General features: G+C 29.2%; 2 protein-coding genes across 3 annotated transcripts in view; one reads left to right on the top strand and one right to left on the bottom strand.

Annotated features, from left to right (window-relative positions):
* The window catches only part of LOC129971501 (heat shock factor protein 3-like), a 37,752-nt gene extending 32,648 nt beyond the window's left edge, over positions 1-5,104 (bottom strand). For both annotated transcript variants that reach the window (XM_056085328.1, XM_056085329.1), the window contains exon 1: positions 4,846-5,104. In XM_056085328.1, coding sequence (XP_055941303.1) covers positions 4,846-4,962 — 117 coding nt within the window. In that variant the 5' untranslated portion in view covers positions 4,963-5,104. The remainder of the gene's footprint in view (positions 1-4,845) is intronic.
* A 325-nt stretch (positions 5,105-5,429) lies between these two features.
* LOC129971069 (phosphatidylinositol glycan anchor biosynthesis class U protein-like) overlaps positions 5,430-17,555 on the top strand; it is a 38,383-nt gene continuing 26,257 nt past the window's right edge. Inside the window, exons 1-3 of the mRNA XM_056084540.1 lie at positions 5,430-5,580; positions 5,659-5,865; positions 17,018-17,082. Coding sequence (XP_055940515.1) covers positions 5,718-5,865; positions 17,018-17,082 — 213 coding nt within the window. The 5' untranslated portion in view covers positions 5,430-5,580; positions 5,659-5,717. The remainder of the gene's footprint in view (positions 5,581-5,658; positions 5,866-17,017; positions 17,083-17,555) is intronic.

Genomic DNA, 17,555 nt, shown 5'->3' with positions numbered 1-17,555 from the left:
TAAACTATCTTCTGAAACACAAAATTCTATGACACTATCAATTCTTAATTAAAAAAAAAAAAAAAAAAAATTGATTTGTAACTTATTTTCAGTATAGAGAATTTTTCTAAAACATAATTAACTTCATAAATATATATATATATTATTATGAATTTAAAAATAATTCAAGTATTCATTCAGGCGAGTGCCAAAAGGGACTTAAAGGGTAGCCCATATTAAGTTCACATTATCTCTAACAAAAAAGATGTAAAAGTTTAGCTTAACCCTCCAGCTGCTTATCCTGCAATTTCCACGGATTGGCAATCTGTCCATTTTCCATTGCATCCAGCTTTTTTCACAATTTAGTGATTATTTATTATATCATAATATTATCATGTTACATATAGTATCAGTTCACTTTGTTTTAAAAATATTTTAACTTATTTGCAAACATCGCATCTAAATAGCGATTTAAAAAAATTATGTAGTTAGAGGATTAAGGTAATATTCCAGATAATCACATATTCATTTTCAATGGCTTGAATAAAGAAAGCTAATTATTGCAAAGAAAACATTTTCTCACCAATTGCCATTTCCCATAGTAGGATGAAAAATGAGCTTTTCCTTTTCAATGAATATCAGTAGTTATTAATAATGTAGTCATGCTCATTTTATACTCATGCATTCATTTTGGAATTGAAAATTATTTGTTCTAATTTTTCTTTAGCTTCTGCTTCACATTTTGTTCAAAGTTTATTCAACATCATTTGAGAATACCCATCAGCTTTGCAAACTACCATTTTATTATCATAATCAGTGCATCCGAGTAGAAGAATCTCGTAAAATATTCTAATTCTTCTATCACACATTAACGAGGGTAAATTTTTAATTTCTTGGAATCGCATCCGAATATAGCTATTCAAATAATAGGAAGACGAGAAAACAAGCCTGAACATATTTTTTTTCTTCCTTATTTCATAAAACTTTTTATCAGACTTCTATTCAAATTCAGATTCCTATTTCAATTAGCAAATAGATCATTCACACAAAGCTCTTGCACGTCATAAAGAAATTGGAGGCAAAAAGTGGATTTTTCACATTTTATTTCAGAAACACCATGCACATTTATACAACAAAGTGCACAAAGACAAAAGCAACATAACTAGACATAACAGTATACAGATAGAGACTAACTCAATATAAACAAACACATGAGGCACACAGTGCCATCAGGTGGAAAAATTTGGACTTCAAGGGTGCAAATAAAGATTTAATAAGCTTATTATAAAGTAATCTTCATATCATTGTAGAGTTGGATAATATTTGGTAATATATGTTTAATAGAATAATTCTCTAAAATTGCATAAGCTCATTGAATTCTAGAAAAGAAATGAAATTGTATGAACCTCTAGATATTTTTGGTATGTCATTTATTTAACCAAAAAACAAAAAGAAATAATGTCAATTTTACGATTTCAGCTGTCAAACTATATAGCATGTGATTTGCATGTTTAAAATTCTTCATAATAAATAATAATGCACTTGAATATACTTTTATAATTTGACGAAATTTTTCCTTAGTGTTTTTTTAATGCTGTTAAAACTAGCAAGTATCATTTTTACATAACATAATAGAACCACTATTTTTGTTTTCAAAGTAATTTTTTTCTTTTAAATATATAAGTACAATTTCTTAAAACTATTATTTAACATTAAGAATAAAAGCTTAAATCAGTGTTTTTTGTTGTTGTTTCCCCCTTCATTTTCTTTACTTTGATGATGATGGTGATAGGTGAAATAATCCACCAATTTCAATAAAAATAAAGTATTGAATTCGTAATATATATTTTCTTAAAAAAATAATAAAATTGAGTTTCTTTCAAAAATGTATTTTAACTAAAATCCTCAATATAATTTCAAAAAAAAAAAAAAAAAAAAAAAAGAGAGAGAGAGAGAGAGAGAGAGAGAGAATTCAAAATCAGATAAATTTTTCCAAAATGAACAGATGAATGTAATTTGCTTTAAAACTTTCAAATGTTTAAGCCCCAGCTTTCTCGGAGCAAAACTAGGCAACATTATGTGAAATATGTTTTTCTTTTTTTTTATATGTCTTTTTTTCTTTTTTTATATGTCTTTTTTTCTTTTTTTATATGTTTTTCTTTTCTTAAACTTAAAGGGCATTTTAATAGATGTCAAAATTTAAAAAACAAGAAAATAAATAATGATATGCAATTAATAATAATTAGAGAAAATGTATATTAATACAATTAAAATTTCATGTTTAATTAAAGTCCCCGGTAAAGCCTTTAATTTTTTCTTCTACATACAAGTTAATTTAATTCAGAAAATCTAGTTCTGAAACATTTTGTAGGACAGTTTAAATTTAAAATGATGCATACACAAAACAAGATTTTTCAAACTGTTTGGAAATAAAAATTTGATAAATAAATGGTTTTACTAAACCTATTAAGAAGCAAGATACTAACTCATCTTTGAAGAAAGTGCTTAACTAGGAAGGACTCATTGGCTTTCAGAGACAAAATATATATCGCAAAAAATCAAACTACAGTTTTTCGAAAATTCCAGTTTCACAATAGCTGCATTCAGGAAGTATATAGAAGTTGAAATGTATGTGACCACAGACATTTTAAGAATTTCTCTCATTTTCTCGTCTCTGAAAACTATATCTGAAGCCTGATTTGAGCACTTGCATTTCATTATTAGATTGCCAGGAGAAAAAAAATAACTAGATTTCATTTCAAATTTAATAATAATTATTTGTTATCAATAAATAATCAAAAAAATAATGATAATTTTAATTTTAATCTGGCATTTTCAGCTTTTTTAAGCACAATAAACCCATTGTTTCTTTAAAAAAATGTATGCTTAAAATATTTTTAAAATAGTATTTATCTGAAAATATTTCTTACATTTTATTTATTGTACTTTTGTGCAATCTACCTTTTCTACAGTATAAATGTTATTTTTTTTTTGTGCGTTTTATTAAAAAAACTTGGGCTAGTCAGGCAAGGAGCATTAATACCCATCTTTGTGGATTAATATAATTGTTATTGCACTCATCAATATATGGGGATGATCATCTACTTATAACTATCAATTCATGGATATTGATAAAAATCAGTTATCGAAAATGATTAAAATAGAAGAAATTAATTTTAAATGAAAGGAATAAATTACTACACCATAAGATAAGAGCTTAATAAAATAACAGAAATATATAAATCATATACTTTAGATTTACTCTGAAATCAATTTTTTTTTTTAAAGTAAACTCCTCATTTGTAGTCAATATCTTTTACAGTTTTCCAAAAAATATCTATATACAATGTATCAAGAACTGCCAATCCATAATATAAATATTTAAGAAAAAAATATTTTTAAAAATCAGTTTATTTATTTGTTTTCCCTTTATCTAACATGAAACTAATATAAAATGACTAAAAAAATACATCTGATCCAGATTCATAAACACATAAATAAAATACTTCAAATAAAAACTATTTAAAATTATACATAATCTAAATGGCATGGTTTTATTTCAATACAATACACTGTTCTATTGAGAATTTAGTCATATCTATATGCAATATTCTTATTAATAACTGGAGAGGTAATGGATTTTCATTTTCAGCAATATTGCCAAAAATTATTTAGCAAAATTAATAGACATGAATTTTAATGCGACAAATATTACTACCATTTATAATTAAAAAACACTTCATGCAAAGAATATATCATTTTAAAAAAATCTATCTTTTATTTACAGATTAAAATAAGCAATTTAACAGCTCTTTTTTTAATAAAAATAGCCAATCAATTGTCTTATTATAAATGATAAATTTCAGGACAGAGAGCAAAAAGGAAAAATTTTATTACGTTTTAGCTCAAGCAGTCAATTATGGATTGGTTCAGGATTTGAATTTAAAAAAGCTTATACAATTTTTGGTACAATAATTATTTGCAGAAGAAGCAATTAACTATAAAACGTTTCAAGCACAAGTATTTTGAACAGGATGAATGAGTAGGAGAATAAAAAGAAACAAATTAATTTTTTAAAAAATTAAAGAAATTTAATTATGAATAATTAAATGGTTTTTTTTTAATTCTTTAAAATATTTGCACAGAACATCGCTTATTTTAACTTCTAAATGTAGTAATTATTTCTTTGAGCTACATCAAAACTTGCGGGCGTTCGTCTGCAAAAATTTCATCATTACACACGCGTTTGAAACGCAACTTCAAGAGTGCAAATAATAATGTGCAAAAAAAAAAAAAAAAGCAAATATATGCAACCGATTTTTTTAACCATAGACTAAAAATATTTGCGCAATTTAACACTGTAATATAACAAAAGCGGAGGGAAGAAAAAGAAGCATTAAATAAACCGGCAACAGGGAAAACTGCGCAAAATATCGTTCTACATCACAATGTTATGAAGAAGTTCACTAATTTCCGGGGAATAATTGTAAAAATAGAGAAAGGGCTAGTCAGAGATGCACAAACTATTGGAGATACTAAAGGCAGATGGACAAAAATGTCTTTGACACCGGAAGATTGAATGCCCTAAATAACACATTACGCGCAACAAAACAATACTACGCAATTTGACACCCAGAAGAATTAAATAGATCAAATCAATTTTAGAAAATGCAGTTAAAATTCACTACGCATTGCTAATGTAATATCAAAATCGAAAGTAATAATAGTATTTGTCAACATTTTGCGCATATACTTCTGGAAATCTGAAATTCTTATAAGTTATTTAAGAGAATGACAAGTAATAAAATTTCCTAAATTTTCAAAAACAATATTAAAAAAACTAATATTTTTAACTCTTATACTTACATCACTCCAAGCAATTAAATCATCGCAATTTGGATCTTCCACTAATTTCCACAGCTTTACAAGGAAAGCCGGGACATTCGAGGAATTTGATTCAAATGAATGCATTGCGTAGGGCATTCAATGCAGTTGTAAATTTGTCTTAAAACAGAAATCTTTCTTTAAATGGAAGCAATATTCATTTCTAATCCACTTGACTCATGTATCATGAGCGAAGTCAACAACAGTCAAAAAACTTGATGGAGAGAATAAAATAAAAATATACTTTATAAGGTATTGCCATCTCGGGAATAGAAGAATTAAAATGTGGTGTGGATTTTTTTTCTTTCTTTTCTTGTTTTGTTATAAACGATAAACGCTCGAATTTGGCATGAAAAACAATTTAAAATATTCTGAAATAATTAACTTCATGAATATCAGCTATATATATTCGAAAAGATATTCTAGCATTTTAAGCATGACAATTCAAAGAAACATTCAGTGAAATGAAATATGATAGTCTGCAAAATTATCAATGTGTTTTCAAAGTTTCATTTATATTTTTATGAAAATAAAATATTACACGTAATCTTGACAAGAATTTTTCGGAAAATGAATTAAATATTGTCAATATTCGTAATTCACAAGCTGTTAGGTTTTGTTTGTTTGCTTCTAAACCTGACAGTGGAGTGTTGCAGAAAAAAACAGCTAAAAATGTTAATAAAAGCCGGGGATGGCTTTTAAATAAAGATTTTTTAAGTAACTTTTTTTTCATATATCGAATGCATTAAAATTCATTTTCTTTAGCATATATAATAGTTTATGTTATCCTTGTAGGGGGTAAAAAGAGAACTGATTGCAGTATAGAAAGAAAAGACTGGAAAATTTTATCAAACATGTCTGAATCTGATATTGAACCATATTGTTTTCATCTGTATGGTGTTTCTATGATGGCAGTCGGTATTCGTTATATACTTTCTTATAAGGCAGATGCCTTAGGAAATCGAGTTGAAATATCCACTCCAATGAATTCATGGAAAAGAGGTGACTTATTTGTATATTATTTATTCATATATGCTATTATTAATGCTAAATTTTGATGTATGTTGTACATTTATTTTGTTTCCGAAATTATTAAAATATAAGACTTTGCCTACAATAATGTACATTATATTACAATTTTCTTACAAAGCTTTTTTCCCCCATTATTGTACAGCTTAGTACTCTGCAGAAGTGTAATGGAAAAAAATTATAAAATGAATTTTGTGCTTTGAAAATATTGATATTGAAATCCTATTTTATTGCATCAGAATTGAAGAATAATATCATGGATGTTAAATATGCCTTTTAAAATATAGGCGATATACACTGAGGTAGCAAAGTCATGGAATAACAGTATGCAAATATACAGATAGCTGTAGTATGGTGTACAAACTGTATAAATAGGCAATAAATTGGCAGGGTTTTCATTTGTATCAGGGTGCATAGCATCACAAAAAGTGCTTAAATTTGGAACCATTTTTAAGACCTTAAAAGTGCTTAATTTTCTCAAGAAGTGCAAAGAAACTATTCTTTTTTGTTTGTTTCTGGATGAATATAATAAATTGAAAACAATTCCAAATCTTTGTTTACAGGATATATCAAAGGGAAAAAGAAAAAACTGGCAAAAGGGAAGAAATTGATGATGGGAACTAAGAGTTTCAATACATGTTAAGATAATGCTTGATAAACTTTTTTTCTGCCCTTCTTCCTTCAACTGTGAGCACCGCTGTATATTGAAACGGTTATTCTAAAAGAGTGAAATATGATATATGCAAAATTTATTGTAACTTGAAAACCATTTAAGCTTCTTTTACTTTTAGAGTTCTAAATAGCGAAGAATTTATTTTAGTTATGCCTTGTAATTTTATGTTTAATCCTCCTTATTTTTTAAAGAGTATACAGATTAGTTATGGTAGACAAAAAATAAGTATGTTGTGCAAAAGAAATAGATACATCAATCATGGGAGAAGTTGTTCTAAAAGCACACATGAAAGATTTTTATGATATTTAGCCATTTTTGATTCTTATTACTGTGAAGTCTCTTTAGTATGTTACAAATTCAATTATTATTCTCATTAATTTGTTGTTTTGAGCAGTCTGTAAAAATGACTTATGAATAGGATTTAACCATATGATTATTTATTGTAATCATAATAAATAATTATTGCTTTAACTGATTATGTAAAATCCTGTTTGATGAAATTTTAATTTGAAGATACAAGTTGCCAATAATGGAAATTTCTTTTGCAGTGTACTCTTTTAGATGTCCCTATTCTTAAGAAAATTATCTTTTGTTATACCAATCTTGTCAGATGTTAATTATTATTATTTTTTTAATTCTACTAGTCTGATATTTAAAAGTTAAAAGGAATTAAAAAAATATTTTAAGAAACTTTTATTGTTCAGATTATATCATTTTTATAAGTTTTTGTATTTGCTCTTTTTATAACTTTTACATTTTTTTTTTTTTTTTTCGTTTCACAGTAAAAAAAAATTTTCAAGATATATTGATTTTCTGATAGACAAAGCAATATGCTGCTTAAATCACTAAAATTAGGAAATTTAGTGGGAAGTTACTTTTTGGATATTAGGGGCTCACTAAGGACAGGTTTAGCAAAATTTTAATTAGAAATTTAGTTTTTAAAAATTTAATATGTTTCTGCCACAACATTCAGGAATATTATTGCAAAAATTAATTTTTACACCTTCTTAAAATTGTTATACATATTGTGTATTTTCCAAAACTCTTCTGTGATTTGTGTTATTATTTCTTATTTACTTTGGTAGTCTTTGAAAATTTACATTAACTGTGGTAGTAATAGAAGAATTTATCCCATGGGCGATTCTCCTAAAAGTGAACCATACCTTCAAAAAATAAAATTAAAAAAAAATTGTTTTGTTTATAGATTAGTCAAACATACAGTCTGAGCTATTTAATTCATGTATTTTTTTTTTTTTTTTTTTTTTTGTTTTTAAACAGTTTGTTTTCATGGAGGTCAAAAATAGTGCTTACAATATTGAAAAAATTTTGGAATTCATGCATGTACACTTCAATAATGTCTGTAAACAAATATTCTACACTTTTATTCAATTTTTGGCTTTTCAAAGTAGCTACAGGTATATTTTTATTTAGTTTAAAAAGAAAATTACTTTCATTTTAATTTTTTCAAATTGTAGTTCATGATTTTAGATATATCTTAAAGGATGTCTCGTGCATCACATTAAAACTGCTATAAGTTTTACTAGCAGTACTAATTTTTTTTTCAGACAGAAATAATTTCTAATCTACTTTGTACTTTTAAGAAGAAAATAAATTCTATTATTAAGACAAATTCATATTAATAATTTTTCAAAATATAAGCATTTTAAATTTGTCCCGTACATTACACATCCTTATCCTGTGCATTGTTCATGTTAAAATAAGTGTTTAAGAAAGGGGAAAATAAAAGACATTCAGAAATTTTTGGTGTTTACATATTTATTTTTGTTAAATGATTAAAAAAAAAAGGTTTTTAAAAAATACAATTTAATTGATTGTTGTTACGAAAACATACATCATCTGTCTTTAATATAAATCTGCAAAGCTGTAGTATCCTCTTGAATTTACAATTTCAGGAGCGTTTATCTTTTTTACTATGTTATTCTGTGTGTAGAACAGTTTGTCTTCATGTTTAGGCCATTTCTAATGTGTACCATTTGTACGCTCTTCCTCATCACAGATACTTCAGTTTCTGCACCTTCAATTTGAATTGCCAGTCCAGGGTATTCCTTTCCATCATAATTTACCAAGATCCAGTTTCCTATCTCTATGTTTGTATCACTATAAGATTGTTCCTGCATAATTGGGTTAGCTGCATTTAGGAAGAGCGATAGTCCATCATTTCGTTACTTTTAACGATTTACTTTTTTAAACATTTCAAAGTATGCATACACTAATGCCATCTACTGGCAGTTATTTTATGTAAATAAATATCTGCATCATGTGAATACATTATTAGTATCTCACCTGTCATGTATTCTCTAAATATAACAACTTAAATATATTGAGAAATGTTATAAATCTCAAGTGTGTGCAAACAAATCACACTTGTCCACAAATCACATTAGTTTGTCCTGTGCATCACAGCCAAAAAATCAACATAAACTATTAATTAAATTTTATAGTTACTTAATATTGAGTACCACATCAATCTACTGATTGTTCTTTCATTAAAAAAAAATTATAGTCAGTAAATCCAAGAAACATCACAGAATTTAATATTAATACCAGTATGATCAGAAATTCTGATTTTTTGTGAATCCCGTGCATCACGCATGCATTTTAATTTTTTTGTTTGCTTAATTTTTAAATGTAGAAAAAAAATTGCATATCATTTTGAAGTGCAAGTTAAGGGCTTATACCTCATTTTCAAAACATTGAATTACCTTAATTTTCTCCTGAGTTTTTTTTCAATAGAAGGAATAATTTGTGGTTGGTACATGTTTTTGTAATTAAATAGTACGAATAAAGAAGCCAGATGCAAAAATTCGTTTGTGGACACAAAGATGAAAATATCACACGCAGCAGTTGTAAATTATCCTTCGAAGAAAATTAGCATATTCAGCAACTCATATATACTAAACCCTGTATAGTGTGCTAAGTTTCCAAAAGTAGCATTAAATGACAAATTAAAAAGGACATATTACTCAGACATTTTGAGAATATGCTGTGAATTTTCTTCAAAAAGAAATGAACAAAAATTAACAATTTGATTTTGCATTAGATGTGAATTTGCAATATATATGTTTCCTAGTCAAATATTTTTATTTTATTTTTTAAATAAAAGGTATTGCACCATGTATTAGCTCTTTAGAATTAAAAAAAAGAGAAAAAGAGAAATTAAAAAGAAGGGAAGAGAAATTAAAAAACTGTCACAAAAAGCTAATGAAACAAAGAGGTTTTTTTCCCCTCTTTCTTTTTTATTTTCTTTTTTTTTCTTTCTCCCCCCCCCCCCCCTCCCTGCTCTTGGTGAAGTGCAACAACATTCAAAGAAAAATAATTGAGAAAAACTTTTATGAGATGTAGAATCTGAAATTGTAAATGAAATTTTTTTAAAAAAACTGTAAAATTAGCTGTAATAATAGTGTTTTTTTACTCGCTTTTTCTTGTTTTTATGCTTATTATTTCTATCCATATAAATATATTTAATCTAGTTTTTTAAATAAAAAATAAAGATAAAATAAAAACTATATGTATTAGTTTATTCAAATTAATTAATCAATATAAGATAATATGCCAGATTTGTGTCATTTCAATGTTAAAATTTGAATTGGTATTTTAAAAATTGGGAGGAAGGACATTCTACTACTTTTTAAGTGTAAATGTTTTTAAATTGTATAAATAAGGAAATAAGCAGCATTATCTGGTATTAATAAATTAAGTTTTCTAAGCTAACACATAACTGGTAACTGATTGATTATAGTTCTTTTTTTATAGTCATAGATGTTTGTCGTCCAATGTTTGGTGAAAATAACTTTGTAAATCCGTTTTTATCTAATTTACCAGTTATTTGAATCTTCAATGTTTGTAACCTATATTGATTCTATTCGATTTGTTCTTATCTCAGATTTTCAGAATTTCTTTGTATTAGTTATTGCTAAAGATATTGTTGCCAGTATAAATATGAGATGAAGCTGGATTCAACATTTAAACAAAGTTATAACCATTTTTAGACTTCCCAAATCATATTAAAATATGAAAAGTGGTTTTGAATCTAAGATTAAAATTGTAAACATTTCTAAATAGATTTTTTTTTTAACTTTTCAATAAAAACTAGAATTTATTATAAGTCAGGAAGAAATCCTGTATGTAGAATATTCTTTTTATGTATCCCTGCATGCACAAAAGTGTTTAATTTTTGCATCTGTTTCACACTATGCACCCAGTATATTCAAGTTATTAATGAGAAAAGGTTCCTGACTTGATTATGGCAGCACAACAGGAATTAACAGACTTTGAATATGGGATGTTAGTTGAAGCTAGACATATGGAACATTCCATTCTGGAAATCATTAGGTTTTTCAAAATCCATAGTGTAGTGTGCTGTGAATATCTAATTTGAGGCATAACCTCCCATTATAGACAACATAGGGGAAACTGCCTGCATTTAATGGCTGAGACCAGCGATGTATGCGTAGAATAATTACTATTAACACACAATCGAACACTACATGAAATAACTGCAAAAATCAATGTGGGATTTATGTTGGTTGGTTCACTAAGACTCTGTAGTGAAATTTTACTTCAGCAGTAGAAGACCAGCACTAGTGGTTTTATTAACAGCATGGCATTGCCTGCAGCATCTCTCCTGACTCATGACCACATCATTTGGACCCTACATGACTGGAAAACTGTGGCTTGGTCAGTTTGATGTATAAGGGTTTGACTGTAAATATATTATCTTCCTAGTGCCCTTTAAGATTTCAGTCTAAGTGTATTTAAGTGTCTTTCTATCCTAATGTCTTTAAGATTTCATCTATGTAGGACTCAGAAATCACTACTATTTTAGAACGCACATTTAATTACATTTAGGACGATTAGGACATTTAGGATATATATACATTAACATAAAAGAATTGAACATTCAGTAGATTTCGTCGAATACGTCGCGTCTCGTCTTTCGTCCAGATCCGTCTGATCTGCCACGTCTTCACTCTCGCCCAGATCCGTCTGATCTGCTACGTCTTCACTCTCGCCCAGATCCGTCTGATCTGCCCTCCGTCTAACCAGCGTCAACTCCGTCTAACAACCAGCAGATGGCGCTCGCCAACAGGCGCTCGTCACTACATTCGGCGATCCTGACGTCTCTTTCGTCCTCGAAAGTTAAAGTAGAAAAATCTGAAAGAATAAAAAAAAAGAAAACAGTATCTGGAAAAAACAATAAACATTTTTTTTTTTTTTCTTTTAGTCTGAAGACCATGCTTTCATGAAATCGGCTGCTGTGGAAGTTGTATTTGGTCCGTCATGACATCCAACTTTTTCCACGTCATAGCGATCCTTAGGTTCAACCTTAACAATCCGATATGGTCCATGAAACTTTGGTCTTAGTTTGAGTCCAGTTCCAAACTGCGTCCGTTGTATGGCCACTAATTCACCAAGTTTGTAGATGCGCGCCACTTTTCTTCGTTTGTTGAAACTTTTCCGATTCTCTTCTTGCATCTTCAAAATGTTTTCCCTTGCTTCTTCTCTCATATTATTTCGATCTTCCATCATTGCTTTTGTGTATTCTTGTTCCAATATTTCCTTTAAATGTAAATCAGTTGTATCTTTTAATTTTACACCAGTTAAAAGCTCAAACGGGGTAAACTTTGTACTCCTCGAAACAGTACTATTGATTATTTTTTGCACTGATGCAACATGTTTATACCATTTGGTAGGGTCTGTTATTGAGAGTTTTGATAGAATGGGTATTAAAATTTTATGCATTATTTCAATTTGCCCATTTCCGCGAGGAATTCCAGTGCTAATTTTGAAATGTTCAATATTTTCATCCTGACAGTATGTTTCAAATTCTTTTGAGGTAAAAGCTGAACCTCTGTCTGTTATTATTCTCGTCGGATTTCCAAAAGTAGATTGTTGAAGCTTAAGTTTAGTTATTGCATCCTGAGTAGATGTTGATTTAACCGGGTACAACCAGACAAATTTTGTAAAAGCGTCGACTATTGAAAAAATATGCTGATAGTTCTTATTTGTAGAAGGCATAGGGCCAATGAAATCTATGTGATAAGTACTTAAAGGCAAATTTTCTTTTGGGATGGGGTTAAGGAAACCTTCACCTTTCCCACGTTTCTTATTACAAAGAATACACTCCACGCAATTGGCAATCACACTTTCTATTTTTGACCTCAACTTTGGTATGTAAAATTCTTGCTTTAAAATTTCTTCCGTCTTAGCCACAGCGTAATGTCCTTTATTGTGAATTTCTCGAATAATTTCTCTTTGTAATGCTTCTGGGACTATGAGCAATTCTCTACCATTATCGTATTTGTATAAAACTCCATTTCTCACAATGTGTTCACCGTCTTCTTGTTTATCTATCAAAGCTTTCAATTTCTTAAGGAATTCGTCCTGATTTTGAGCATTGGCTATTTTAGTGGTCACTTCACTATATGAACGAGTAACTACAAGTACTGCGTTTCGACTAAGAGAATCTACGTGTGCCATTTGTTTTCCTGATCTGTGAACAATTTGGTAATCAAATTCCTCTAATTGTAAAGCCCATCTTGCAACTTTTGGTGTAAGATCTCTTTTACTCATAGTTTGTTGAAAAGCGGAACAATCAGTCACAATTTTAAACTTAGAACCCAGTAAATAATGTCTAAATTTTTTTAATGCTTCGATCACAGCCAAAACTTCTAATTCATAGCTACTATATTTTTCTTGTTGTGGGGAAGTTTTTCGACTAAAATAATGAATAGGATAAAACTTATTGTCGGTTCCCTGTTGCAGCAGCACTGCTCCGAACCCCTGACTGCTAGCATCTGTATGAAGTTCTAAAACTGATCCCTGTTGATAGAGATGCAAAACTGGCTCCTGAGTTAAAATATCTTTGAGTTTTTGAAAAGCTTCCTTTTGTTCAGATTCAAACTTAAATGCAATGTCTTTTCTTAGTAGATCACTAAGAGGTTTTGCGATTTTTGAATAGTGGGGTATAAATTTCCGAAAATAACTAGTAAGGCCTAAAAAGCTTTGTACTTGTTTAACAGTTTGTGGTTGTGGAAATTTTTGTACAGCTACCGTTTTAGATACAGAGGGCTGTATAGTTCCGTTTTGGATTCTATAGCCTAAAAATTCTATTTGTGGTTTTAAAAACTGACACTTCTTAAAATTAAACTCCAAACCGTACTCTGATGCAACCTTTAGAACACGTTGTAATTTTTCTAGCCCTTCTTCCTCGGTTTTGGATGGAATAATAATGTCATCCATATAAATCAGTACAGTTCCATCTAGCATCAAATTCCTGAATATCACATTAATGTAACGCTGAAATACACTCGGACTATTGGAAAGTCCAAATGGTACTTTAAGAAATTCCCACTGGCCATGATGTGTTACAAAAGACGTAAATTTTGTGCTATCTTTCTCTACGTCTACATGAAAAAATCCGTTTTTCAAGTCCAAAGTAGTAAATATTTTTGATTGCTCAAGTTTGTCGAGCAAATCTTCTATGAGGGGTAAAGGGTACCGATCTTTAATCATCTTTTTATTTAGCTTACGATAATCAATGCATAACCTATAACTGTCATCCTTCTTCTTGCTTAAAACTACGGGAAAAGAGTAATTTGAACTACTGGGTTTTATTATCCCTTCCTGTAACCATTTATCAATCTGAGTTTCAACGAATTTTTGTTCTTTAAAGGGCAACCTTCGAGGGTTATGACTAATCGGAATATCATCGCTCAATATTATTTTCATTTGCAAATCCGTACTTTTTGTTTTGTTTGGCGAATACTTATTTAAAAGACGATTTATTTCCTGTCTCAACGGTTTTTTTACATGACTCATGTCGATTTCATCATAGTTTATCGAATCCGTTAAATGAATGAAGTATGGGAGAGGATGTGTATTTATTTTATTGCCAGTCTCAGCAAAAATAGGTGCCTGACTGTCTCTTTTCAGCTCCGAGGAACGTAGTGATACGACCTTGACCTCGTTTCTCACCAGCCGGGTGTAATTTATTTGGGCTCTTTTTTCATGAATGATAATTTGATTTTCTTGAAATGAAAAGCTTAGATTATTTAATACGTCCATGCCAATGATTATGTCGTTCGGCATTATTTCTAACACATACACATTAGTTGATATTACATATTCATCAATTAATATATCACAATAAAAAAAACCTAGAGGAGTAATGCTATCTCCACTTATACCAGCTAATTTCACATTATCAGTCATTAAATTAGGTTTACCAATTTTCAAATAAAAATCATAATTAATCATAGTAATATCACTTCCAGTATCAATTAATGCATCACAATTTACACCATTTATTTCAACATTTTTACTAAGCTTATTTACAGTTTTTGGAGAGTTACGAGTATATACTTTATTAGAGAGAGACACTTTAAAATCTCTTTGCGGGCAGTTACTGGCTTTGTGGCCAAAGTTACCACATTGGAAACATTTCAATCCTTTGTTTTTAAACTTGCAATTAGTTGATTTATGGCCAGTCTCATTACAATTAAAACATTTATTATTACTCTTGTTATAGTAATTATCATCAGCATAATTCTTTTGAGCACGAACGAACGGCAATGGTGAATTTTTAGCTTCTTTCGCGATATCAAATTTACTTCTGTTTTCGGAAACACGCCAATTTCTGTTTGTTTCCTTTTTAAGGTGACTTCGTGCAGCTTCATATTCGTCCAGTTTATTAACCAAATCTTCTACTTTCTTTATTTTGGGCAAATCGTCGAGAAAATGATCGCGTACGTCATTTGGTATTTTACTCTTTAACTGGTCAACGACCATTAGCTGCTTTAAATCTTCAAAATCGGTTATTTCTAAACAATTTATCCATTCCTCAAAAAAGTTATTCAGTTCAAAACCGAAATCCCGCCATGATGAAGAAGAATCTCGTTTGTGAGTAAAGAACTTCTGCCTGAGTTGTTCGGAAGTTAATTTAAATCTTTTAAGCAACAGTTTTTTTATGTAATCATAGTCATTAGCTGATGGATCAGGTTCGCGAGCAATTAAATTGACTATATCCAATGGTAATAACCCGAGTAAATAAGAAATCCAGTTTTCTTTTGCAATGTTAGCCCTACTTATTTGCTTCTCAAATAACGAAAGGTAAACACTTATGTCTCCGCTATTATCATAATTCTTTAGCAATTTTAATATATCATACTTAGGCATATCTGATACAGTTAAAGTATTTTCTCTACTTTTTAACTCAAGTTCTAACTTTTTCAAAGTATATTCACGCTCTATCTTTTCGGCTTCGGCTTTTTCAGCATCTAACCTTTCGCGCTCCTGAGTGATAGTTAAAAGTAAGTTTTTTACGAACTCTTCGTCATAGTCTTTCGACTCTGTTATCATTGTAACTAACTGTCGCACTTTGGCATCCTGTGGTGCCGTTAGTTCTAATTCGTCTACTAAAGTTAGTAAGTCGCTCTTTCGTGCTCGTGTAAGAAATGCCATACTTGAGAATAAATCAAAATTGTACTCACAATTTCTTCAACGTCGATCCACACTGCGTCAGTCTACAAGGAGTTGGTATCCAAAAGGTTTATTGTAGCACGTCAAATTGCTCTACGTCAAATTTCACTCCTGTTAGGCTCTTCTTTCGTCTATGTACCGGTCTTCATTAATATCTCGGCCGAACCCCCATATTTTGTAGGACTCAGAAATCACTACTATTTTAGAACGCACATTTAATTACATTTAGGACGATTAGGACATTTAGGATATATATACATTAACATAAAAGAATTGAACATTCAGTAGATTTCGTCGAATACGTCGCGTCTCGTCTTTCGTCCAGATCCGTCTGATCTGCCACGTCTTCACTCTCGCCCAGATCCGTCTGATCTGCTACGTCTTCACTCTCGCCCAGATCCGTCTGATCTGCCCTCCGTCTAACCAGCGTCAACTCCGTCTAACAACCAGCAGATGGCGCTCGCCAACAGGCGCTCGTCACTACATCTATATTTTCTTTGTATTATTATGCTTCTGAATGAAGTCCAATATGTTTGAAAGTACTAAATGAAAGTTTTTAAATTAAAACAAATCAGCATTTCTTATTCATGGCTTTTATTTTACATTGAATAGCTACTTAACTACTGTGATACAGATTAAAATTATTGTAGTCTAATCAACTTGATTCTGAGCTCTTCTCTAGTATTATAATAGCAATCTAATCTCTTTTTTTTTTTCTGAAGAAATTTCTATTGTTTATATACTTTTTTACCAAATCATAACATTCACTTGTTCAAAATGATTATATTAAATTGGTGCATTTAAGTTTTTTTTTTTTTTTTACTAAATAATATTTAATATGTATTCAAGAAAACTGTTATTCTCTTAGGGAAGAATTGTTAAAAGATGTCATCAATGCATGTTGAGAAATGTTTTTGTGAAGTTTTCAAAAATTATTATTTTATCTTTTAGCTGTTGAAGGAGTCAGTTTATGGAAGAGAGGCATTAATCCTTATGATAGTGATATTATCCATGAGGTAAAATTTATGTTGAAAACTTTAAAAAATAAGACTGAATACTTCAGTTTTCATATGTATAGCCAATGTCATCTTTGTATAGTGTAGGCAGTGCTTAAAATGTTTTAAGAATTTATTTGTTATGCTTATAAGATTGAATCTTATTTAAATATTATTATTTTTTTTAATGATGGTATAAGTAGATTGAATGATTCATGAAATTAATATCAGTATCACAGAAATGTATTTAATTATTTTTGTGTGTGTATTTCCATTTTTGGTAGAAGTTTTGAATTCTAATATGATTTTATTATTTATATACTCTAAGCTGTTAATGGACAGAATTTATTTTGTAAGAATATATATTGCTATTATATATTATCTTTTATAATGTAAAAAGAATCAAGCATTTGTATGCTAATTAAATCACATTATTGTTGTCTTGTTTTAATAATAAATTAGATTTCTATGGAATATGACATAATATAATGGAT

This window comes from Argiope bruennichi, chromosome 6 (assembly GCF_947563725.1).
Source record: "Argiope bruennichi chromosome 6, qqArgBrue1.1, whole genome shotgun sequence".
In the NCBI taxonomy this organism is placed as follows: domain Eukaryota; kingdom Metazoa; phylum Arthropoda; class Arachnida; order Araneae; family Araneidae; genus Argiope; species Argiope bruennichi.
Note: the sequence above shows the minus strand (reverse complement) of the source record. Positions and strands in the feature narration are given on the sequence as shown.